The sequence below is a fragment of the Marmota marmota genome, unplaced genomic scaffold (genome assembly GCF_001458135.2).
Source record: "Marmota marmota marmota unplaced genomic scaffold, marMar, whole genome shotgun sequence".
In the NCBI taxonomy this organism is placed as follows: Eukaryota; Metazoa; Chordata; class Mammalia; order Rodentia; family Sciuridae; genus Marmota; species Marmota marmota.
In genome coordinates this window covers 29,898,435-29,924,957 of record NW_026000026.1, presented here as the reverse complement: position 1 = coordinate 29,924,957, position 26,523 = coordinate 29,898,435, and the positions used below count along the sequence as shown (strand labels likewise).

At 40.3% G+C, this 26,523-nt stretch overlaps 1 protein-coding gene across 1 annotated transcript in view; it reads left to right on the top strand.

Moving 5' to 3' along the window:
• The first annotated feature begins 18,846 nt into the window (after positions 1-18,846).
• The window catches only part of Adra1d (adrenoceptor alpha 1D), a 38,276-nt gene continuing 30,599 nt past the window's right edge, over positions 18,847-26,523 (top strand). The window contains exon 1 of the mRNA XM_048810562.1: positions 18,847-18,900. Within this exon, the coding sequence (XP_048666519.1) occupies positions 18,847-18,900 (54 nt within the window). The remainder of the gene's footprint in view (positions 18,901-26,523) is intronic.

Sequence of the window (26,523 nt, the reverse complement as noted above, 5' to 3'; positions counted from 1 at the left end):
GTTTGGTGTCTGCCCAAAGGAGAATCTCTATGGAAAGTTTGAGAAAGATTCCCTCTGGCTGGGAATGTGAAAAAAAAAGTCTGTGCCTTTCCCACTTGGAGGGAAAAAAAAAAGAAAGAAAGAAAGAAGGAACATACTTGAGACGTGGTTATTTTAGTCTCAGATTCAAAAGGAGCTGACTTGGACAGTGCTCACTTGGCCTGGATTCCCATCGCTTTGTTTGTAAAGGCGGGTGGAGCCAGCCACACAGAGGTGACGCCAACCCCAAAATGCTCATGTCTTTTCTGGATCTTTTTTTTTTCTTTTTTATTAGCTCTAATTTATAAGCAGCCAAGTGCACAGATCTTAAGAATCATGTATACAGCTTGATGAATTTTTACTTAAGTATATAACCATCTAACTATTATTCAAATCAAGGTACAAAACATTTCTAATATCCCACAGAACTTCCGCGTGCCCCTTCCTACTCAACGCTCAACCTCCCTCACACATACACACAAAATTTTAGTTTTGCGTGTCCTTAAATTTCATATAAATGGAATCAAGAAGGGATGTACACTTTCACATCTGGTTCTTTTCACTCAACAAGTCTTTGGGATTTGTCCATGTAATTGCATATTATATTAGTTTGCTAGGGCTGCCATAAGAAAATACCACAGACTGTGTGGCTTAAACAACAGATATTTATTTTCCCACAATTTTTAAGGCTTGGTAATCTGTAATCAAGGTATGGGCAGTGTTGATTTCTTCTGAGGCCTCTGTCCTTGACTCATAGGGCTGTCTTCTCTCTATCTTTACCTGGTCTTCCCTCTTTGTGTCTATACCCTAATCTCTTTTCCTGGGAGGGACCCCATTATATTAAATGAGATCCCACTCTAATAACCTCGGATTAACTTAATTACCTCCTTCAAGGTTCTGTCTCTCAATAAAGTCAAATTCTGAGATGCTAGGGGTTAGGACTTCAACATACATATTTTGTGGGGGACATAACTCAGTCCGTAATATTATAACACTGGTTTGTTCTTTTTCTAAATGCTAAATTGTATTACACTTTGTGTGACTCTATCAGAATTTATTTATTCTTTCTCTTATCAAAAGGCATTTGAATCATTTCCAGTTTAGAGACTAATGCAAATATTGCTGCTATTAACATCTCTGGTACATATCTTTTAGAGAACATGCATAATCCTTTTCAGTGCCTACCATGTATACCCAGGAATGAAATTTTGCACCATAAGGTAAGGGTCTTATGTAGGACTCTTAGTTCAGCAGATCCTGACAAGCAGTTTTTTTAGTTTAGTTGCATAATGTACTTTTACACTTCCACAAGCCTTGTCTGAGGAATCTAGTTGCTCTGCATCTTTGACAACACTGGTACTGTTATTCTTTTTTATTTTAGCCTCTCAAAAAAATCCAGAAGATGGTTTCAGAGCAAGTCCATCTGCAAAAGCTATACTCCTAGCAATTGTGTGGAGCATTTGCTGCATAAATCCATGGATAACCTCAATTATGCCAAGAGTTCTGGCATCTGCCTTTGTCCCACCCCTGATCAGGGAAGAAAATCCCTATTTTGGGATTTTTCATGAGAAGGCTCAGAGTGTCGGGGGTGGGGGGGAGGTGGGCATGTCATAAGGAACTAAGGGAGGCCCAGGGCCAGGAAATAACTGACCAAAGGAGCCAGGAGGATGGAAGGAAGCAAAATCCAGGGTGTTGTTGGCCACTTGGAGATTGATGGCTACATTTGTACCTGTCAGGGAGAGAACTTAAAAGACCCTCTGGGATGCTGTATAATGTTTCCTGAATGACAGTTCTGGCTAGTCTTTGGTGAGAAGGAGATCCTAAAAGTCTCTCATATCCAGGCCCCAATAGAAGCCATCTCAGAGTAGATCCTTCAAAACAGATTTAGGATGAACTTTCCATTCCTCCAGGTGCTTCCCCTAGGCCATCTGCCTCAAGGCTGGAAACCCCCATGGAGTGTCATTTGCCTGGCTTATGACATTTCCTGATATCTTCACACTGTCCAGGTCTGATGGGAACAGAAAGATAACCCAGGCCCCCAAGTGCAGTCCCTCCGAACCAGCAGCTCTGGGGCCTATTTTGGAAAAATACAAAGCAAATCCTTATCATACCTTACACCAAAAGTAAATCCTTTTGAATCATATCCTTAAGTGTAAATAGGAAATCATAAAAGTATTAGAAGGAAAAAAATTGGTAAATGTGTTTATAATTCTCAAGTGTAAAGTCTTTCTACAGAAGTTAGAAATCCAGAAGTCATAAAGGAAATGATTGATAAGTACAACTACATAAAAATTTTGAAGGATGAAAAATATACTAGGAAATTCAAAAGATAAACTGCAAGCAACATATATGGCAAAGGGTTAATTCTCCAAATTCTCTCCCCTCCCTGCCTGTCATATCTAACTCCCCCGCCCTCTCTCTCAGACAGACAGACAGACACAGGTGTATACAAAGACCTTAAAATCTCTACAGGACAAAAGGAAAAGAACAACTTATAAAAGAAAAAAATGTCCAATAAATAAAAAATAAATGAATAAATAATGCCCAATAAACATTAAAAATTTTTTAAACCTTAATCATAAGCAAATAAATGCAAATTAAAACAATAAGGTTCCATTTTAAACTGATCATACTGTTAGGAGTATAACGATTTAATAGAAGACTCCATGATGATTGACTGGGAAAACAGGTATGTGTGTGCACTATTACTGAGTATGTATGCTGACGGAATTCTTCCGAAGGACAATTGGGAAATGCTACCAAATTTTATGATTCATACGGTATTTGATCTAGCAATCCAACAGTTAGAAATTTAACACACTGTACAGGTCTGATGGGAACAGAAAGATACCCAGTCCCCCAAGTGCAAGTGCAGTCCCTCTGAACCAGCAGCTCAGATATTTCCAGATATCCTGAAAAAAGTATCTGATACGTATGTTTAAAAGTTCATGATAGCTCTGCTTTGTAGTAGCAAAAAACAAGAAGCAATCTCAATTTCAACCAATTAGGTAATAAACTGTGGTACATTTGCTGAAATGGAATACTGTATACCTATTTGTTATGGTTTAGATATTAGGTGTCAAAAAAAAACCTCATGTGTGAGGCAATGCAAGAAAGTTCAGAGATGAAATAATTAAATCATGAGCGGTGTGACCTAATCAAGGTATTAGTCCATCAATATGGATTAACTGGGCAGTAACTGTAGGCTGGAAGAAGTAGGTCACTGGGGGCATGCTGTGGGGATTTATATTTTTCCCTGGTGGGCAGAGCTCTCTTTCTACTTCCTGGTTGCCATGTTTCGAGCTGCTTTTCTCTGCCATGCCCTTCTGCCATGGTTCAGCCTCGCTGCCTTCCCAGAGCTATGCAGACAGCTAACCATAAACTGAACTTCTGAAACCGTGAGCCAAAATAAAATTTTCTCCCTTTAAGCTGTTCTTGTCAAGTATTTTGGTTGCAGTGATGAAAGCTGATCAAAACACACTGTTAATGGCAAAAAAAATAGGCAGATATGAGTGTGATTATATAAATAAATCTCTAAGGTATATTAAATGAAGAATGCAATTTGCTGCCAGGCACCATAGTATATGCCTGTAATCCCAGCTACTTGGGAGACAGGAAGATGGCAAGTTCAAAGCCAGCCTCAGCAACTTAGCCTGAGGCTCTAAGCAATTTAGCGAGACTTTATCTCAAAATAAAAAATAAAAACGACTGGGGATGTGGTTCAGAGGTTAAGGACCCCTGGGTTTAATCCCTGGTACCAAAAGAAAAAAAAAAAAAGAATGCAATTTGCTGAACAATGAATAAGCCTTGGTATACATGAAACGTTTGAGGATATAACACAAATATTTTTATCTATAAATACTTCCACACCTGAGTAACAGTGGCTTAAACAATAAGGATGTTTAAGTATCTCACATAACAAGAAACCTGAAGGTTGAGAAGCCCGGGTTGGTAGTGAAGTCATCAAGGCCCTATCTTACTGCTTCTCCTTCCTGAGGTTGTTTGACCTCTTGTTGTCAGTTCCTATCACAAGATGGCTCCCTCTTCTCTAAGCACCTCATCCACATTCAAGGCAAAAAAAAAAAAAAAGTATAATGCCAATGAGAACTCAGCTCATGCTTGTCTCTTTTATTTCATTTGCTAAAACCATGTCACATGATCACCCCATCCAGTTGCAAGGATTTCTGGGAAAGTGAGTACTGGCCAAAATAAATAAATAAATAATATGTATAGCTCCATGACTAGCTTAGCCAATAATGATTTGTCTTCAGAGGCTAGACACATAGCTATTCTAAACAAACTGTTCAACCAGGATTATCTGGGTGCTAACCCATATTTTGTTAGAATAACAATAAATTAATTTAAGCCTAATTGTAAAAATGTTTTCAATGAATGGGTGGATGAACCATCAAAGAGCCTAGAGGTATAGCCATTGGATCGGCTTTACTGAGAGCCAAAGATAGATGATAACTCATCTTAAGAAACCTAGGTGGGGCAATTTAGAGGATCTGCCATTAGAGAAGGTGGAATAGAACTTTCAAGAGGGCACATGATCTGAAATAAACTCCCATATCCTTCCCAAAGGGCTACCAAAAGGACCTAGAGTGTAACAATAGCCTGACTCTTTTGAGTAGATAAATTTGGCTCAGGTCTCTTCCTTCAAGGGGTGAAAGACTCCCCTTGGGCCCAGGTATGTTGCCCTGTCCATAGTGCTGACCAGCCCCAGTCTAGGCTACTAACTAATGCTCACTACTGGGGAAAGGAATGATCCCACAAATGATGTAGACCAGGGCAAGATCTGAGTTCTTGTTGGGCTCTCATATGTTCTAGCAAGTCTCTTCACCTGAATAGGACTGCCAACACTTGGATCTGGAATATCCTCCAAAGGTCTATGTGTTAAAGGCTTGGTCTTCAGTCCATAACACTATTGGGAGATGCTAGAACTTTTAAGATGTGAGGCCTAGTGAAAAGCCTTCCGTCATTGGAGTCATGCTCTCAAAGAGAATTTGGAACCTCAGTCTCTTCTCCCCCTCTCCTTTTCACTTCTGGCCATGAAGTGAGGTCTTGCTCCACCATGTGCTCCCCACCATGATGTGCTGACTTGCCACAGACCCCAAAATAATGGAACAACCAACCATGGGCTAAAAGCTCCAAACTGTAAGCTAACATAAAACTTTATTCTTTATAAGTTGATCATCTCAGGTATTTTGTTACAGGGGTGGAAAGCTAAAAACAACAAAAAAAAAAAAAAACAGGGACTCTGTTCTTTCATTTGTAAAATGGGACAAGTGGATCCATAAATGTAAAGACCCTTTTCAGGTCCTTAAGGCAGTAGTTCCAAACAAAACTTCTCTTTCACTATAGCATCTGTAGGTTTCACTTTCAGAGATTCTGGAAGTTCAACACACCTGTGACTTTGATCAAGTTACTGAAGCCATTTGGATTCATTTATTCATCTAAAAAACAGAAATAATAGGAAAGGAAAATCACCTGGTTTCTATTCAACAGGAACCCCAAGTGCCCTTAATGTTACCAAATCCAGCAGGCACTCCTTTGTTCCTATCTTACCTCTCTACAACCCCTGTCAGGGCCTCTCCCAGCTTCCTCTTCTCTTTGAAACCCCTCCCTCTCCCTTCTTCCATCCCACCTGTCCTCATTTTCCCCCTTCCCAATCAGTGCTTCTCATTCTCCCTTATAGAGATTTCTTCTTCACTCACTCTTCAAATGCCAAGGTTTTGAAGCATTCAGAAAAGATGCTAAGCTTCACTCAAAGGAAGAGGAATGCAAATTAAAACAAATATCTATCACTTTTTACTCATCAGATTAGCAAAACAAGAAGAGTTTGGCAAATAGAAACAGGCACCCTTACACAGTGTAGAAGTTTACCTGATAAAACCCCTTTGGAGGTCATTTTAAACGCCTTTAAGGATTTCATCCAGCAATTTCATTTATAAGAACTTGTTCTAGAGATAAAATCTACAAGACACCTACCCAATGCCCATTCTCTCCTTTACAGCAAAACCTGATTTTTGCTTGTTTGTTTGTTTGTTTTGTGATTTTCTGTTTGGTTAATTGTTTGGGGTTTTTTGTTTGTTTGTTTGTTTTTAATAAGCCAAACTAATAACCATTTCAGCCTCCCAAAGGTAGGAACAGTGGTTTGACACAAGTTTGGCCAATGAGATGTGGGCAAAATATTTGAGAGACTGAGGGTGTAGCTCAGTGGTAAAGCATGATAATTTTTTTTTAAACTTGGGAAACTTTCAGGAAATCTTAAATGGATAATAGACTGCATTATTGATATACATTTTTCTCCTTTATTGTCTTCCCTCCAGCCTGCTACATAGAATGTGAATGTGGTTGCTAGATCTGAAGCAGCTATGTTATGACAACAAGGAAAGGGTCTGGTGAACTACTGTGATATAATTGAGCTACTAAACCAATACCAGTACTTATCTGCCCCAGATTTCTCCTTACATGAGGAAAAAATAAATATTTTTGTTTAAATCCCTGCTGTTTGAATATTTTGATACATATATAGCCAAAATTTAGCCCCAAATAATATTTATATACACAAGGAATTTTTTGCAATATTGTTTATTTGAGAAAAGTCTGGAAACATGAAATTTCTACATTTGGGGAACTGATAATTATGGTACATGTATACAGTGGACTATTATGCAGCTGTATAAAGAAAGAGGTAGATTTTTAATACTAATAAATAATAACATCCAAGATGTTTAGTTAAATTTTAAAGGAAAGATGTAGAAAAAGAAAACATAGTGTGCTAACATTTAAATTAAGTTATTTTATAGATATAGAACATCTCCAGATAAATATATAAGAAACTGGCACAGTCTGTGGATAGGACCAGGGTTACTAGGGATCAGGAATAAGAGGGAAACTTACTAGTCACTGTACGTGCTTTTGTGTTTTCAAATGTTCACTATGTGCATATTTTATCTTCCCAAAGATTTGTTGATTAGAATTGTGCTCTGATTTATCCAAAAGAGAGAGAGAGAGACAGAGAGAAGAGGGAAGATTTTCAGGACCCCTTCTTTTCACTGGATGACCCCATTCCCATGCCCTCAACCACCACAGATACATTAAGGGAACCAAATCTGAATATAAATCCATGAACCCTCTGATGAACACATTTATCTACCCGAAGATCCACTGGACATCAGCACATGGAGGTTCCCCAGGCAGCCAACTCATCGTGTCCAATCAAACCTGCAACCCTGCTCCTCCACTGTGTTCTCAATAAAGCGTGCCTCCAGCCAGAAATGCACACTCAGTGGCCCTACCATCTGTAAGAGGAGGAATTGCTCCAAGTCCTGCTTTCTTCCCTCTGTCTCAAACTTCCTCTCCCATCTGGTTTCCTTGGTTTCCCTTCAGAGAAATTGCACCAGTCAGAATCTTCCAGGAGCCTGGACAGAAGTCATACCCACATTAGGACCACTTCCTCACCCACTGGCAGTATGCCCACTGTCACTTCTTCCCTTCTAGGCTAGAATTGCCATGGGAAAGGGGGCCACTTTGTGTCTTTTGCTATGAATTTCTCCTGTTCAAAACAGGAGTCATACAGCAATTGCAGGAATTCAAAGATATGACTATATCTCACCACCCACATCTGATCATGTCCTCTCCATTCAATTTCCTGTCCAGCCTGAAAACCATTCACTTGTCTCCATTTCTGAAGCCACTGTCCTAATCTGGATCTCATCACTTCTCCCTGACCATAGCCACAGCCCTCAGTTGGACTCCCTAAATCCAATGGGGCCCCTAAAACATGTCAGAGTAAAATATTTTAAATTATGATCTTATCTTAGAACCCACAGATAGATAATAGATAGACAGATGGATGGATAGATAGACAGACAGATAGATAGACTAATAACTATTACAGATAGATGGACAAAGTCTTCCTGTGAAAAATCAGACCCCACTACACTCCCAGGGCCTCTGCAAGACCCTCTCACCCTTGCTTCATGCCTCTGAGCCTATCTCAAAGCCTTGGCCTCAGCCACATGAAATAATTCATACTTTCTCAAAAATGTCATTGCTTCAAATCTCTGTGCCTATACATACAATCATTGTTCTACATAGAACACTCACCATTTTCCACTTCACCCTTTAATTTTCCTTTTAGTTAAACCTTTCAAACCAGTTCAAAGGCTACCTCTTTTAGGGAGTACCCTGTGACTACCCAGCCTGACAGAGAAGGACCCCTTCCATTAGAGTCTCCCCTCTGGACCATGAGTTCTTGAGGGAGGGACTGTGTGTCATTTTACTTACATCCTGGAGCCTAAACACATCCCTAATAGATGGCAGGCTCTTAGCCAATGTTTGTTGAATGATCAAATAAATGAATGAGTGAATGAATGGGCTCTTGGTGGAATAAAATGAGATGTGTGAATTGTCTGACACCATGCCAAGTACACAGATGTCCAACAAATTTACTTTTGTTCCTTTCTTCCACTTTACTATGACCCAATTTTCCCAGGTCTTTCTAGCCCGTAGGTACAAGCAGAGTCCCCTTGGCAGTAAAGATGCCTATGTTACTGGTGCCTGGCCTTACCTGCTCACACTGGACAACCTGTCCTTGTTCAATGACTGTAAAGTCTCCAGGGGGGGGCTTCAAATGAATCCATCAGCTACCCTCACGGCATAAACTCTGTCTCATTTTTCCTTTTCTGCTCCAGCGCCACCTCCAGGATTCACAAAGTCATTGTCTCCAGGGCCCACAGAACAGCACAGTTGTTGCCCTACCCAGAGAACTGTCAGGAGGCTTCCTGGCTTAGACTTGCAGCCCATCACTGCAGCAGGCTTGGCATGAACCTGAGGCAGGTCCAGTGCATGAGATGTACCCCTGATCATACTGTCCACTCCTCCCTGCCTCCTCTGCTCCCCTGAGCAGGTCCTTCCTCTCACATCCACTGTGGGCCTCTTCTACAACCCCCAGCCCACCCCAGCAGGGACAGCTCCTTTCCCACCTTCTGCTCCTAGTCTGGGATCTCAGGTCTCTCCGAGTCCATTTCTGCCTCCGGGGCCTTGTCGACACAGCTGGAAGCTGAATCCCTACATCCGTCAAGAGCCTAGAGTGGACACAGTTTATTCCCATCGCTACTTCCCTCTAAATCTGAACCGTGACCAAGCAGGGGGGGGACATGCAAGAGGGATGAAAAACCATAGGAACAGGACGTCCTCTTCAGTTTCCTCTACAATTCTATCAGGGGTTTGCTCCAAAAGCAGCTTTAATTGGTCAAACTATGTGTTTTGTCACTGAAAGCAAATTCCACAAAATGAAATATGATCAACATGTAGCACAGCTAGGGAGGGGGCCCTAGCCTTTGTCAGAGTCTTCAAGGCAAAAAGAGGTATGGTGGACTGGGGAGGGCCCAGAATCCCCATGGTTCCCAGGGAAACCAGGACACAACCCAGGACACCCTGGAGCCTGTGCCTTATGTCAGGCCACAGTGGCCAGCACCACTGTCAACCCTCAGCTTCCCGGCTGGGTACCCAGCATTGACCTTACACCACCCACTCACACCCTGAGGGTGTGAAAGAGGGAAGAATGTCTGCAGCCTGGGAATGGGGGGCATGTGCAGAGGAGGTCAGGAGGGAACTTGTGTCTCCAAGCAGAGGAGACACCCAGAGGCCTATGCAGGCTGCACAAGAGGAAGAAGCAATCATTCCTCTGCCTGTATCTACTCCCATCTCATTCCACACTCACAGCACCTGATTAGAAAGTCATAAGAAGTCCCTGCAAGAAAAAGATGGCGACACCTTGTCAGTTGTGAATCAAGTGTTGGAGATAAGATCTGTGGAAATGACAAAAGATAATCAATTCAGTGTCACAGGTCACAAATCCAGGACCCATTCTCCTCTGGTTAAGGAGCTCCCAAATAGATTCACCATCTCACTCAAACCTGTCCCAGTGGACACTTAGAGTCCCACCATAAGTGTCCCATTTCACTGGCTCCAAATCTGGAAGACCTAAAGGAAGGAATATATTAGTCTCCTAGCAGGTTTTGGTAAGAAGGGTAAGCAGTGACCATGAGGACATTGGAAATCCACTATATATTTAAAATAAAAGAGATGGAGCTGGGGGTAAAAGGAGGGCAGGAAAGTGGGTGTAGACAAGGTGGAGGAAGGAAAGCGCCAAAGAAGGGGAAAGGAGCTAAATGAGGTAGAGTCCATATGTTTCTGGTGGCAGTCATCCCTACATTTTGTGATTCTCTCCAACAACCTTGCAATAGGTTGGAGTAGGAGTGGAGGTGGGTGGTTGGATTGATTCAAGATTAGACAATTTGGGGATGATCTTGTTGGAAGGGAAGGGGGCTAAGAATTTTGAGGTCCCTCAAAGGGGAGAGTGACCAGAAATATGTGTTTTATAAAGTAATAGTAGAAAATTAAAATATGAGAGAACCCAACACAAGCTGTATTTTTGGTTAAAAAAATTAAAAGTAACATATTACTCAAGGCAAAAAAGTGAAATAGAACTTTCTGGGAAGAAGCTGATGATGTAAGAACATTTGTTTGCCTGGGAATTGGACCCTGAAAGGCTTCCTGGAGGAGGCAGGATTTGAGCAGGTCCTTCAAGGAAAGGTCAACACACTCAGGTCAACAACTTAGGCCAAGCTGAGCGGGAACACCATCCTAAGAAGCCCCTATAAAAATAAATGCATTGTACTTGAGGCCTGATAAGCTGTTCTCTGATAAGTAGTTTGTTCTGTCCATGAACCAAAGATCCTACAGAGGAGAGGTTGGGAGGGAGGTGGAAATATTGGAACAGAGGAAGGGAGAAGCTAGCAAGATGAGAGCGTAGGGCCAAGAATGAGCAGATGTTCCTGGAGTCAACAAGAGCCTTTAGAATAGTTGGCAGGGCAGAGCAAGGAGCTCAGATGGGACGCTGAAAACCAGGTATGTCCACCTCACAACCGCATAGCATGGCACTATCCCTAGGGGGAAGAGCCAATTTACCCTACTGGCCTGTTAACCTAGGGTCCCCTGAATGTCCTAGGGTCCCCTGAATGTCCTAGGGCTGGCTCTTCTCTCTTCCAGGTCCTTGTCCCAGGTCATAGTGTTCAGTGCCTTGATGTTTTCTTTCCTCTTCAAAACCTGGTTCTCTGAGCCCCAGTGAGCCCTGGGCTCAATAACTCAAGCAAAAGTGTAAAGAGTCACTGTGCCAGTCTTCCACCAAGTAGTCCCCATCAGGCATCCTCTCCCTTACCTGCCACCCCACCGTGTGTGTGTGTGGGTGGGTGTGTGTGTATATATAGAGAGAGACCCTTGGATGAGAAGCCCAGGTCTGATCAGGGTTGAAGACAAGCTAGTGCCCTCTCTGTTCTCCATCAGAACAATGGAAGCCATAATGCCAATCCTGTCTGCGTCACAGGGCATGTTAGGATGAAAGAAGGTAAATGTACGGGAAAGCTCTTTGGAAACTTTCAAATGTTGTGAAGGTTTATTATGATTATTATTCATGTCTGATTTCGCCGCCTCCGTGGAGCCCTAGCTCAAGTTTGTGCCCACGCCATGCCAAAACAACCAGTCAAATCCATCAAAAAGTCACTCAATTGAGTGGGAAAAAATGCAAACAGCTCTGTTGTATATTATCAAAAAAATAAAGCCACAGGCAGATCACTGAGAAAGTGCAATGAGTTGTTCTAGGCACTGTTTTGAGTTTTTCTAAGGCCTTCACCTCCCATGAACTAATAAAGAGTGACAATAGAAAAAATCAAGGTCCTCAACTGTTTGCCAGGAGTGAGCATTGCTTTAGATGCCAGTCTGAGGAGCAAGAGAAGATAGAAATTCTTGCAAGGGAAGGCCCGTCTCTCTCTTAACCCTCACTCCTAGCTAGTATAAGACCAACGGGTTGTCTTCTATTGGGGAGGTCACCTTTTCCAGCTAAGAAGCAAATCTGGGAGGTCCTCATATGGGTTAGAAGGAAGGAAGAAGATACCTGAATAGTCCCCCAAACCAGCAAATGCTACAGGCACTGACTACATGGGGCTGGAATCCAGAAGATGGGGACAGGGCTTCAGGGGTTGGTATCTGGGGAGAGGGAAGATTCTGAGATAAGAGGATGTTTTTCAAACATAAATTTCCCAAGAGGGTTGCTTCAGAGTGGCAGGGGAGAAACTCAAGCCAGTTAATTTTGCTCTATGTGAGCAGTTCCACTAAACATTTTGCTGGAGGAAAAGATGGAATCTCATTTTTAAGAAGAGGTTTGGCTATCATCCATGAGTTTTATTTATGTAAACCTCCCTAACACACCATTCCCATCAGGAGGTATCTGGCTCCAAAATGAAGTTTCTGGATGGAAATGGGAATATATATGAGTAAAAAACCATGTTGCATTCTGAATTTAATTCTATCAGTTAACAAGCCCTTCCCCAGCATCTGTGAATTCTTAATCCATTGCTAGAGGCAGATGGGAGGTGAAAGTGTGGGGAGAACAGGGTGTCAAAAAGGATAAGACCAACAATTATAAGAAGGGCCAAATGAGGCCATACTATGTGGCTATTGGTTGTTCAGAGCTGAGCATAGGCTGAAGCTGTCCCTATAGACAAGGTAGGTCTTGAGATAGTATTTGGAAAAGAGATTTTGGTAAACACCAAAGCAGCCCTATCCAAATATGTATTTTGACGATGGTATGTGTACAGTATTAGTAATGACACTGGATGGATGATTAAAGTAGTAGCTGTCATCAGGGATTCACCTGAATCCCCTCAGAATCAACCATTCCCATGACTTCCAACTGCCTGAACCTGCAACTCCTTCCTAGGGGCTCCCCTTGGGCTTCAGAAGCTCTCCCTGCATGAGTACATGGCAGGCTAGCAGTGACAGGGAAGTAACACCGCCCCCCAGCAGCCTACACCAATGACAGATAGAAACAGGTGTACAGTATCTCATTGGTCCCAGCATTCTTTGGTGAGGTTAAGCTGTGGTTGCCAACAGTGCTAAGTGACTTGAAAACACACCTTTATTTGTTGTCTTCCCTTGCCTATCTCATGTCCCCACTCCCAGACAGTATTTTCAGGGATCATATCTCAAATAAAAATACTTGAACTTCAAAACTTGTCTCAAGGTCTGCTTCTTAGGGAGCTAAAATTGAGATAATACATATATTTTTTACTTTTCCTTTGAGTTTAATTTTCTATTTTTCAGTCTATTTCATCCTCTAGGAGACTAAAGAAGTAAAAATGATTCTCAACTTTCAGATGATGGAATTGAGACACTAAAAGTTAAGATAACCAGCTGAAGATCACATAGCTGGTAAATTACTTACCTTCATTGCTGATTCCTGGTCTAGGACTCTCATCACCACATCCCAATGCCTCTGGTCATTCCTATCTCTAAATAAATGCTGCATAGTAATTTAGCCCAATATTTCATGATGGGAATATTCTTAAAGAACTGGTGCAAGATATGATACATTTTCTAAGATTTGGTATATTAAGACCATAAAAATATGACACTGTCACCTTTGCATATGAACAACAACTTAACAGGGCCACAAATTCCTACGTCACAACCCTGGACCTCTGCTGCTGAATAATTCTCAAAGCAGTGGTAGATAAGGCACTTTTATGGAGATTAATAAAGTTATAACATTTATTATTGGGAAATATAGCAAAAATAATTAATTAATTAATTTTTACTAAATGGGGCTTTGTAATTTTCCAAAGGAAATGTACAGTCCATAGCACTTCCCAAGTATATTTGATTAAGAGATCTTTCTTTCAAACAATTTATATCACATCTTCCCAAAACAATGATGGGTACAGAATCTGCTTAAGAGAGAATGATATACTTTCTTTATCAGACAGACACCTAAGTCCAGACTTAATTTTTTTCTTGATATTCCCAAACTATGAAACCTTCACCAAGATGCACTGAATTTTTAGGCTCTTTATTATTATTTTGAAATGCAGTTGAGCTCTTTTGATCCTTTCTCATCTCAGAATAGTTATTACTTTATGCCTTTGAATTTTGCTTCTGTTCCATTTTTGTGATGGGCTCCACACTTTCTTTTTTGGAAATCATCACCCTTTCTTTGACCAATTTCATCTCTTTGACCTGTTGCATAATATTCAAGGGATTTATTTTTACCTTTGCCCTCTCCATCACTAATTGTATTTTTAAAAAACTCATTTATTTCTTCATTTGTCTCAAGACATATATTAACTCTTCTTTTCAGTTTTTGTCTTGTTTGAATAATTTGATAATACATGCACAGGATGCAAAATTCAAGAAAAATAATAGTTACCTATGAAAAAAAAGCTAGAATAGGTCTCTTTGCAACCTTGTCACTGAGGCTTTACTCTCCACAAAAATAAGCATTATTATAAGTTTCTTAGAATCCTCAAAATGGACTAAAGTCCTAAATGTAAGACCCCAAACTATAAAAAGCCTAAAAGAAAACAGAAGGGAAAAGCTTCATGATATTATATTTGACAATAATTTCTTGGATATGACACCAAAAGCCCAGGCAATACATTTAAAAAAAAAAACTTTTGCAACACAGCAAAAAATAAAATCAAATAACCTGACTTTTAAATGGGCAAAGGATTTGAATAGACATTTTTCTGAAGATATACAAATGGCCAACAAGCATATGAAAAATATTCAACATCACTAATCAGAAAAGAGCAAATCAACACACACAATGAGATATCACTTCACACCCATTGGATTCCAATATCAAAAAAATGAAAATAAATGTTAGCAAAGATGTGGAGATAATAGAACTCCTGTATACTGTTGGTAAGATTATAAAATAGTACAACCAGTATGGAAAAATAGTATGGAAGTTTCTCAAATAGAGCTACCATAGATCTAGCAATCCCACTTTAGGGTATATAATTAGAAGAATTGAGAGTAGAATCTAAAAAGAGATTTGCACACCCATATTCACAGAAACATTTTCACAATGGGGTGAAAGAACAAACAAGGCTTGTCATCGGAGCAAGCTCTACATATTTATAGAGCCAGGGGTGGTTTGACAGTTGGCATGGGGTGCTTTTTGATTAGAGGGTAAGGATCAGGTGAGCCAGCAGGTCTCTGATTGGTGGGTAAGGATCATGTGAGCCAGCAGGGCTCTGATTGGTGGGTAAGGATCACATGAGCCAGCAGGGCTCACCATTGGACGGCTCTTCTTGGGGGATGGGGAAGTTAGTCTTTGGAACCTGGGTGACTCCAAACAGGAAGCAAACCAAAGGTCTGTATCCATGAATAAGGAAATAAAATAGGTTATATTTGATAATATATTATTATAAAATATTATCCAATCTTTAAAAATGAAAGAAAAAACTTGTCACATGCTACAACATGTATGAGCCTTGATACTGTCAAGTGACATATGCAGTCACAAAAAGACAAATATCAAGTGATTCTAATTATTATGTGTGTTATCTTCAGTCAAATATATAGAAATAGAAAGGAGAGTGGTTAGGGAAGTGGAAAGGGGAGAGTTTATTTAATGAGTATAGAGTTTCAGAGGTACAATATGAAGAATTTCTGGAGACTCATTTCACAGAGACATACTTAACACACTAGGCTATGCATTAAAAATGCCTAAGATGGCAAATTTTATGATACATGTTTTATTACAATCAAAAATAGAAAAAAAATCAAGCTTCTATTCTACCTGTATGTAACTATATTTCAGAATAAGCTAATTGTTGAGGATTGTTCTTCAAATGGGAATCACAGCTAATCCATATAGAAGGAACATCAGATTTAGAAAATCACAATTTCACACTCCCTGATGAAATAATTAATAAAGTTTAAAAATAAGTCACTCAAACCATTAAGTAAAATTTGTGCAGAAACTTTATAGTAGATCAATCAGGCTGACAACTCTTTAATACATGGTTTATTGTTAGCATTCTAAAAATGGGACAACCAAATATCATAGAAGTCCTAATGTGATACAATAGAATATGTACAACAAGAATACTTGCTTTTTTATTTAAAAAGGAAAAGGAAAAAGATATAAAGAAAAGAAGCAAAATTATTTGAAAAATTCTCAGATCAAAATAATGAACAACGTCATGGGGCTGGGGGTGTAGCTCAATGGTAGAGCCCTGGATTCTATCCCCAGCATGTAAATAAAATTTTAAAATAATATCATGATTAAAAAAAATGAAGAGTACTGACCTCTGCATAAAAGTAATGATAAAACTGGCAAAAAAAAAAAGGTTAGAATAAACCTTTTCAGAACTCCGAAAATTAATCAGAGTTTATTATTAACACAGCATTTTTTTCCAGGAAAAAGGGCTGAATTTCATTAAGAACATCAAGCTTTGTGGCATTTTACTTGCCCTCATATCACCCCTACTCCCCAGGTCCACAGTAGTCTCAGAAGGGCCCACATTCACAGTGAAAAGTGACAGCCTGGTAGCCACCAAAAAGGACCAGAAAAGGACTGGAGCATTTTCAAAGCCCTGATTACAAAGAATCATCATTATTCATCCTGCCTGGCAATTCAGAGAAGATCCCATTTGTAGAAGGCTATCTGTTGACTTGGCTTAGCGCTTTCCCTAGGTGGAAAGCTTTTTTCCCTGAGGAACATTAAAAACCACTAAACAACTAAATCACCCTCCAAGTTTCCCACCTACCTCACCAGCAGGTCTTCCACTGCACCTTTGCTAGCTCACCCGCCTTTATCTTGTGATCTTACTCGTTTCTACCTGTGTGCTGTCAATATCCCCAGACCCCTCTTCAGGACTCCAAGGTGGATAATCAAAACACCTCCTCAACACCTTCATTTGAATGTCTCAGAACATCTCACACTTACTAGATCCAAAACATAATTTTAAATTTTCTCCCCAAAAGTCCTCCCCTGGTCCCACAGTCTGCCCTTCTCCATGTCAGGAAACTGCAATTCCCACCATGCAGCTAATTATGTAAGTCAGAAATTCCAGAGTCATCCTTGATACTTTCCTTTCCTTCAATCCCCCTCCCCATCTAATCCATTAGGAGTCTTGTCACATCACCTCCAAAATACATCTCAAATCTGTTCACTTCTCTCCCTCTAGAAGCCACCATCAGCTCCTGCCTGGACATATTCAAAGCCCTATCTGATCTTGGATGGCTTCCCATCACACCTGGATCAAAGCCCATGTCCTTGGTCATGACCCACAAGCCCTCCATGACTTGGCCCTTGTCTACTCCTGGAGCACACACATTAGCTCCTCCCTCACAACCTTGGCTGCTTCTCCTGGCTCCTTCTCATATCACATATCACACAGCTCATATCACAACTTGGAGGTCACCTTCCAGGGAATCTCTAATGATAAACCTCGAGAAGCCGCTTCTACATCACATTAGCCTGTTGGATTTTCTTCATTTCGCTCATCACTAGTGGAATTCAACTTTTTATTTGTTTCCTGGTAATTCTCCATGAAAGCAGAAATCTTCTCTGCTGTGTTCATCACCACCCGCCCAAAAGCTAAGAAAATGTATGACACAGAATAGGTGCTTCATAGATGTTTATTTAATAAATGAATGGCTAAGAATGAGTTCCCACTTCTATCCTTGCCATTCTCAACCTGGCACAAAAAGGAATAAGTTAAAAACAAACATCAAGATACATTCTTGCTCCTCTTTGGATACTTTTCTCTATTGCATGAAATGTTTATAAGGGATAAGAGGTATTTTTATAATACTAGTATTTGCTTTTAAAAAAATTAGCCAGATGTGGTAGCACAAACTTGTAATCCCAGTGACTTCTGAGACTAGGGCAAGAGAATTGCAAGTTCAAGCAATTAGCCTCAATCAACTTCAGCAACTTAGCAAAGTTCTCAGCAACTTAACAACACCCTGTCTCAAAATATGAAATAAAAAGAAGTAAAAAGGTCTGGAGATGTAGCTCAGTGGTAAAGCTCCCCTGGGTTGACACAGTAGCCAAAAAAGGGGGGACACCTTTTTGCATCTTCCCATGACCCCTTGATTCCTCTCTAACTGAACCTCAGAACCTCAATCCTCATCCTGGAGGCTCTAGCCTCACCAGATTTGATTTGGTACCAAGAACAGCAAGACTTTCTCCCCATGCTTTTCTTTCTGCCTGAAATGTGTGTGCTCTTCACAAACTTGGTTTCTCAAAATCCAATCTCAGTTGACATGCCACCCTCTCAGGGACCTGTCCTCATCACCCCACCTAAATTGCCTTCATTATTCTGTCACAGTGCATAAGTGTGTCCTTTGATGCACTAGCTTCATTGTACTTTTGTTCTTATCCTCCAATAATACACCATAAGATCCATGAAAGTCAAGGTGAGTTCTAACCCAACATGTCATCCCCAGGGACCAGCAAGGCATCTGATACCTAGTGTACACTTGTAATAAATATTTGTAGCATGGAAGAAATGGAAGGGAATGCTCAACCCAAAAGAGTAGAGCAGTAACATGTCCTTTGGGGCACTATGGCAAAACAGTAAATAAGGTTTGGTTAGCAGACTCTGGTGTATCCCTCAGTTCAGTCACCCCAGTTATGAATATAAAGAATCTGTCTCCCTTAGCATTAGCCTATTTGGCTTTTTTCGTATCACTCATCACCAGCTGAACCCACCCTGCTTCCTTGCTTCCTTGTCTCTCTCTATGAATTCAAGAAGTTGTCTGTTCACAGCCAATAGCCCCTAAGCTGAAACGATGGATAAGTAGTAATTGGAGATTATAGTCATTCCTACAGTCAACCTTTTAAGGAAAAAGAAATGCAATTAAACAGCACAATGAAAGGAACAAAAGCCCTCACCATGTCCCTACATCTCTGCCAACCTGGGAGATCCATGGCATCACAGCATCTTGATACTTAATACAATGGCAGGGGGCAATTCTGGCTTGGAGGTGGTTGTCAAACCCCTTCCTGTGCAGGTGAGATGACGCTTTTAGCACACAGCAGGGAGAGACTGCAGGCTGTAATTTCACCCTGGTACTCAGTTATCAAAGCCATGCCACTTCCTCCCCAACCTTACAATACTAAAAGTATTCCCCCAAGGGGTCAGGTGCAACTGAGGGAGGTCTCTTGATGTAAAAAAAAAAAAGAGAAGTTAAGAAGAGCATGACCTTGAATCAGAGCTAGCCAGAAATGGGGCTCATTTGGGCCAACATCACTGTGTTGCTCCCATATTGGTAACCAACCTTCAGAAAGAAGCTTTTAGAGAATTATAGTCAACATACTATAGTGATAAATGCATACCCATGTTTACAGTAGTACAATTCACAATAGCCAGGTTATTGAACCAGCCTAGGTATTCATCATCAGATGAATGAATAAAGAAAAGTGCTATATATACACAATAGAATTTTATTCAGCCATAAAGAAGAAAAAATTTATATCATTTGCAAGAAATGGATGGAACTTGAGAGCATTGTGTTAATCAAAATAAGCCAAATTCAAAAAGTCAAAGGTCATATGTTTTCTCTCATATACCTTTTCTCATTGCTAGAGAGGAAAGAGCAGAAGAAAGGTGCGGGGTGGAACTCATGAAAAGTAAAGAGAGATCAGTAGAGTATAAGAAAAGAACCAAGGAAAGGAAGACAATGAGGGAGGGGGAAATACTAAGGAATGATATTGGCCAAATTATATTGTATATAATTTATATTCATGTATGAATACGTAACAGCAAATCCCACCATTATGTACAACTATAATGCACCAATAAAAAATGTGGGGAGAAAAAGACGCATCTTTTGGTCAATCCCCTTGCTCTCCTCTGACCACACATCAGCCTGAGGAACAAGACTAAGTACTTCCCAAACTTCACTCTACCTGCAGCCTGACCCTCACTCTGCTCACAGCCTGACCCCTCAGCCTGGCCTCAGATAAACTGCTAATCCCAGGGTTGATCTGGTCCTTGAATGTACATCTTATTTTCTTACCCAGAGTATGAACTTTCTGGCACCAATTTCTCCTTCATATACAAATGGACAATGGCCAAACCATATGTAACCACAGTACTCTGATCCACAATCTGCAGCAACCGTTCTTTTTCATCTTTTGCCCTCTTTTATTATTCCATTTTGTGCCATGCTGTCAAAACTGATGTTTGTCAAAAGAAGAAGAATCACAGGGTAGAACACAGGCATAGACTTCACAGGACTGTTGATCAACTGACTCATTGACCAGAATTTGTGGTTCTTACTGAACTAAAATATATTCAGACAAATTTTGCTATGGGTCACCAATAAAGTTGGGTAAGATTCCTTCCATCTTAATCTTTTGTCCAAAGCCTTCTCTCTGATTTTCTTCAGGGAGCAAAAATTGTCAAGTCTCCATTTGATAGATCTCATCAATTTCTTGTAGATATTAGTGACACTCATTCTTCAATAAACCCTGCCACCTTTGCTCAACCTCTTACTCCAAGTAACTACACCATGTAGGTGGCAGATGTTTCAAACATTACAAAGAATTTCTCTATTTCACAGACCCTTAACTGTAACTTTTAGGCCCTTCCTAAATGATAACCCTAAATCAATGATTGACAAGTGGGCATGGGCTAAGAAAACCCAGCTCTTTTGCTGTCCTGCAAATATCTCTGGGGCATAACTTATATTTCAGAACTTCCCCAGTTCTGGGATCAGGCTAAAGCTACCCTCTGTGGGACAATGCAAGAGACAACATCCTTTCTTGGCTTCCTCGCCTTTTTTGCACCCAAAACCTTGTTAGATTTTTCTGGGAGAATTTCTGTACATGGGTCCTTGCCTCAGGATCTACTTCTGGGGAGCTCAAGATAAACAGAAAGTTTTTCTATAGGTTAGAAATCTTTGAAATTCTTTAGCTTTGTTTTGGGTTGAAATTAACCCTCCTCTCAACAGGAGCAGACCAATGATTAGTGCCTGAATATAAGAAAACTCCCCAAACTAGCAGAAAAAAAGCACAGTAAGAGATTGGACCCACAGTTCCCAGCCCTCACACATGGCCCCCAAATAATGCTTATTTCTACCAAGATTGAAAAACCTCACAATTCACAGGCCACTAGGTAGAGCATGTACACAATAATCTTGGCTTAGTACGGGGGTAAAATTATCCCTATATCAAGTACTACTTTGATCCCAACTAACAAAGCATAAGAATAAAACCCAAAAGGACCAGACTGTTTCCAAGTAACTTAACTGCATCCCTGAAAAATGTTTAAAAATATATACTACTATACAAAAATACCTAGTACTTGAAAAAATATAATTCACAGTATCTGGAATCCAGGGGTAAAAAATCAAAATTGACCCAAAACTGATAGATATTAAGTGTGCCAATACCAATTAAAGCAGTTATTATCACTGTACCCAGATGTTCAAAAAGTTAAATAGATACATGGCAAATACTTAAAAGTCCCAAATCAAACTTAGAGAAAGGAAAACTAAAATATTGAGATGAAAAATATGCTACAGGGTATTAGCAGATTAGACATTGTAGGAGAAAAGATTAATGACATAAAGATATAACATCCAAATTGAAACACAAAGAAAAAAAATAATTGGAGGGGAAGAAAAGAGAGAAAATGAGGACAAATAGAAATAAAAGAAGAAAATACACACAATCAAATCACAATGAAGACAATCACCATATAAATAACCTCAAATTGGCTCATGTTCCTTTGTAATCTTTCACTGATCTACAATTTGTTATTATAGATTAATTTGTATTTTTAAGAATTTTGAACAAATAAAATAATGTACAAAACTATTGTACTCTGCTTTTAAATGACTTCTTAGATCCTCTAGACCCATCAGATTCTAAGACATGAATCTCCTACCACCAAGAAAGATAAGATATTGAGTCAAACATGCATTTCTCCCACAGAATCCCTAGCTCCTTGATCTTTCTTATACTGTAAAATCCCAGACACACAGTAAGCCAATCTCTTAATTTCTTGGTTCCCATATTCAAACTCTGGATCTTGTTTAAAAGTACCAGAATTTCTCCAATTTCTTCTCTCAACCGGACCCTTGGGACTACTTAGCAATCTTATTTGTCCTTGGACAACCCTCTTTCCCATTTCCCTCAAGGGTTATTACAACTTTTTATTACTTACTTCAAATCCTTTACTCCCCACCATCATTAGGCAGAATTTCCATGAATTTCCTCTCCAAACAACCCACAAACCCCTTCAACTTCCCCTTTGCTCATTTTCTCCCTGGAGCCAACTCCTGCTTCTGGCTTAGAATCCTCATCTCTGCTACCTATTGAGTACTCCATTCATCCACATCCTCCATTCATCAGCATCCTGCTTCTGAGACTTCAACTTCTACCTTCCTTTTGGCTCTTTCCTCAGGCTCACAAACACACTCAAATCTTTTCAAGCTAGAAAGAGTTCACTGCCATCCTCCTACTTGCCTCCAGCTACAAGTCTTTCCTCTCTTTTTTCATTCCCAATAATTTCCTGCATCTATTTTCTCATTCCTATTCCATTCTTAAGCTTCTTTGATGGAGTAAAAGACATTTGGATTATTTTCAGCTTCTGGTATTATGAATGAAGCTGCTATAAACATTTTATACATGTCTATTGGGGAAAATAAGCCTGAATTTCTAGGTCACAGGCTATTTGTGTAATAAACTTTATAATGGGCTGCATTGCCATTCAAAGGAGCAAATCATCTCTCCAACTGCCAATGTCAACAAGCCTGAAATCAAAATGACTCATTTCTCCTTGTATCTGTCAGTTCTTGCTACATAACAAACGACCACAAAATCTCATTGGCATGCAACTTCAAGTGTTTATTTCTCACATGTCTGCTGATTGGTGGGGTAGCATCACTCCAGGTGTGTCATTCTGCTTCCTGGGATGAAGATGCAATGATCACCCAGTATGTGGCATTCTACCAATGATAGCAAAAGCTAAACACACAAGCACATTTCAACCCTCTGCTTCCATCACTCTGCCAACATTCCATTGGCCAAAGCACGTTACATGGTCAAGCTCAATGTCAAACAGCAGAGACATTTATTCTTCCCACCGTGAAGCTATATAAAGAATGTGAATATATTCTACTACAGGAGGATGAAATTTGATCACCATAATTTAATCTTATAGATTAATCATACACTTATAGACATATATTTGCCTCAGTTGCAACTGCTTAGGGGGAAATGCACACACATAGTATGCTGCAGCATATTCTTTGAGGTAAAAATCCAAAATTTGCTAGAATCCAGCCTCTCAGCTGAATCCCAGTCCCTTAATGAGGCCTAATGAGGCTGTCAACTGAGACCCAGGTTTAGGTAGACAACACTCTCCTTAGGCAAACTTACATACAGGAAGGTAAGACTAACCCTAAGGAAGGGCTTTCTAGAAAGGCTCATAGACAGAGCTGAGAAGTTCTATGCCATGGGCAGGTCACTCCCACATTAGGAGCAGGGTCATGAAGCACTCTGTGCCAGCTCCCTGTTGGTGCCCCTCAGCTCCTATTAGGGAAATAATGCCTACTCCTGCCCTGGAAAGATTAGGCTCCCTAGAATGCATGAAAACCCTCTCTAGTCATCTCTTGCAGAGATATGTATTCTAACCCTCGGTGATATCCAGCATTCATTTATTGATTCATGCTTTTGTCCAGTGACTGAACATTCACTGAGAAACTCCAAGAGACCAGCATGGTACCAGCTGCCAGGCATAAAAGAGATAAACATGTCAACATCACTAAAAAACCCAAGAAGTTTATTACCTCCAGGTAGAACAAGTAAACAATTAAATCACTAGATATTACAGATGAATAAATCAAACATAAAAGAGACACAAAAGAGGAGGGCAATCCCCACGAGGGGCAGGATTATTATCATCATTTTACAAATGGGGAAATGCAAGATGAGAAAGATTACGTGACTAATCCACAGAGAAAAGAGGAAGGGAGAATTGTAGGAGCCCAAGAGATAAGGCATGGAGAACACTAAAGAACGGAAGGCCAGCCTCATTTCCTAATTATTTTCCTGGGATGGCTGGGAGTTTTTCTTCTTCCATCCTTCCGATCCTCCAGGGAATCATTATCAAGGGAAATCCTCCTTTCTTCACTTTCTTCTCCAGAGATTGAATCTTGGCCCAGAAGAAAGGAAATGGAAAATGGCTTTGGGCCATCTTATTCATTCTGGAAGGTTGACATCCCAGCAGGAGTTGTCTCAGCCTCTCTAATTGGGATTGGAGTCCTGCAACCCTGCCTGGCCTCTCAAGTTGATTATAGGCCACTTCCTCTAAATGGACTAGCCTATTTTAATTCCGTGTTAGGAAATCTCCCTCATTAGCATTTGCTGATCCATTTGGGGATCAGAGAACTTGTCAGGTTAGTGTATCCCTGGAATTTTCTTTCAAGTACCAAAAATATTCTCATGGGACATCTTCCTTGCTTCTTCCAGTTTCTCATCCCATAATGGGTAATCATATTGTAGGGATCAGAAGTGATGGTTGTCTTGTATGTCACATCTACTGGTAGGTATGAGGAATCTGTGATGAAATGAGAAAACCATTGTTCATGGAATTAGCAGACCTAGATTATAAGGGTGGAATCTCAAGTTCTGATAAAGAAAGGTGAAGGATTCCCATTGGTATGGAGTGGATCCTATAAAGAGGGATTTCTTAGTCTTCACTAAGCCTAAAACAATGTTAACTGCACTCCCATTGCCCTCCTTGGCTTTCATATTGTAGTCCAAAGCTGAGTGAGTTGGAACTGTCACTAGAATGTTTCCAAATGGTATTCCCAATTCTAACTATTTTTTAGCAAGTGATGCTAGAAAGGTACATATTAAGCCTGATTTAGAAGGAAGAGCCACATGGAAAGTCACAAAAACTATCTATGGGCCTTGGTAGAGTATTTGCTGAGGGTTCAGAGCAACTGATAACTACTGTTTTCATAATGCATGCATCAGGCATTTCCTAGCTAATGCCTAAATGGAGTCTTCCTGTAACTCTTGCAGTTCTGCAGCACACACAGGCTAGACTATCACCAAACCCATTCTCTATTCCTGGGCACTTGACTAAACTACATTTCCCCCTTGCATCTAAGTGGAAACATGGCACTGGTGGGCCTAAAAACAAGTTTTGTTCTTGGATCTTAAAATACCCATGCAATCCTCCATTCTCTTCCTTTGTTCTTTGGGCACCTTTATAGATAATCCACATAGGGTTCTAGGGCTCTAGGCAATTCTAAGCCTCTAGGAAATAATGGAGCCACCCATTGGAAGCACTCTGGATCTCTGAGTCATACCATGGAGAAGATCTGACCGAAAGAACTGCTCAATTAGGTACAGTCACATTGGACTTTGACTAAATGAGTAAGTTTTATTGTGCTAAGCCACTAAAATTTGGGAGTTCCTTATTATAGAAGCATAACACTTTCAATAAACCCCAAATAATCCTTGCCTTGAAAGTTTTCCACTCTAATGGGTCTTCCAGCTTTGTCCAATATCCTGCTTCCCAGCTTATTTCCTCTCCTGAAGAAAATAAAAAGAAAGAAAAGACTATATCTTTGAAGCAGAAGAAAACACAGCTGCAAAGCAAAGAGCCCCTCCCAAAGGGTCCTCAGAACAGTGGGCTTCTTGCCAGGCTTTGAATGGGAATATCATTCCACCACTGCCCTCATCATTTCCACTATAATAGGAGATGCAGTCACTAATTTCCAACTCCATTAAGTTTAAACAAACATTAGAATAAACAATCAATCCAGTTCATCCAGCTTCTGCTGAGAATAGGGATGAGGTTGGGGAATGGATTACCCAGCATCTCCTTCCTGCAGAGACAATGTTCTTCATCCAAATATTCCCTAACCCATTCCAATGAGAAGCCACCAGTCCTGTGTACCGAACTCTGCTATTCTGAAGGTGGAGAAGGTGGTACTTAGTCCCAACCCTTTCATCCAGTGCCCTTGTCAATCATAGTATGTGTATGGAGAAGAATGACACAATTTAGGGGATCAAAAAAATCTTAGGTTATAAGTAAGTCAAGGTTATGAGTCAAGATATAACCAGAATTAAGATCAGACCATGGTAAGGTTTAAGTTCAGATATCAATTTGCAGCTGAAGAATAGAATAAATGTCCATGTTCTTCACAGAAACTGATTCCAGGAAATGGCAACTTTAGCCAAGTCTTCCAATGCTATGCATTGGTCTAGGATGCCTCAGATCTGCTCTTTAAGGGCTAGAGTCCAGAGTTGGTCAAACTAAAGTTAACTTCTCACTTGTGAGACAAGCCATTCCTTTTTATTTACTATCACTCTAAAGAGGTCCCATAAAGAGGAAAGATCTTTGCACCCTTTCAGATTTGGTGCTCATCTCCCCACTGCCATTCTGAGGTGGAAAAGTCTTAGAAAAGAGTTCCTTTGAAATTGGATTTTTTTTGAAGATTTCATTAGGGGAAATAATCTCTAGGATCTAGAAGTCAAGCCCAGAGAAACTTTTTGTCCATGGAAATGGGAAAACTCTCCTCCTAACTCTCCTTGGTAGCATTTTCCGCCATTTGCATGCAAGTCTTAGGATGGCAGAAACTTTGCTTCATACAACATTATATCCCCAG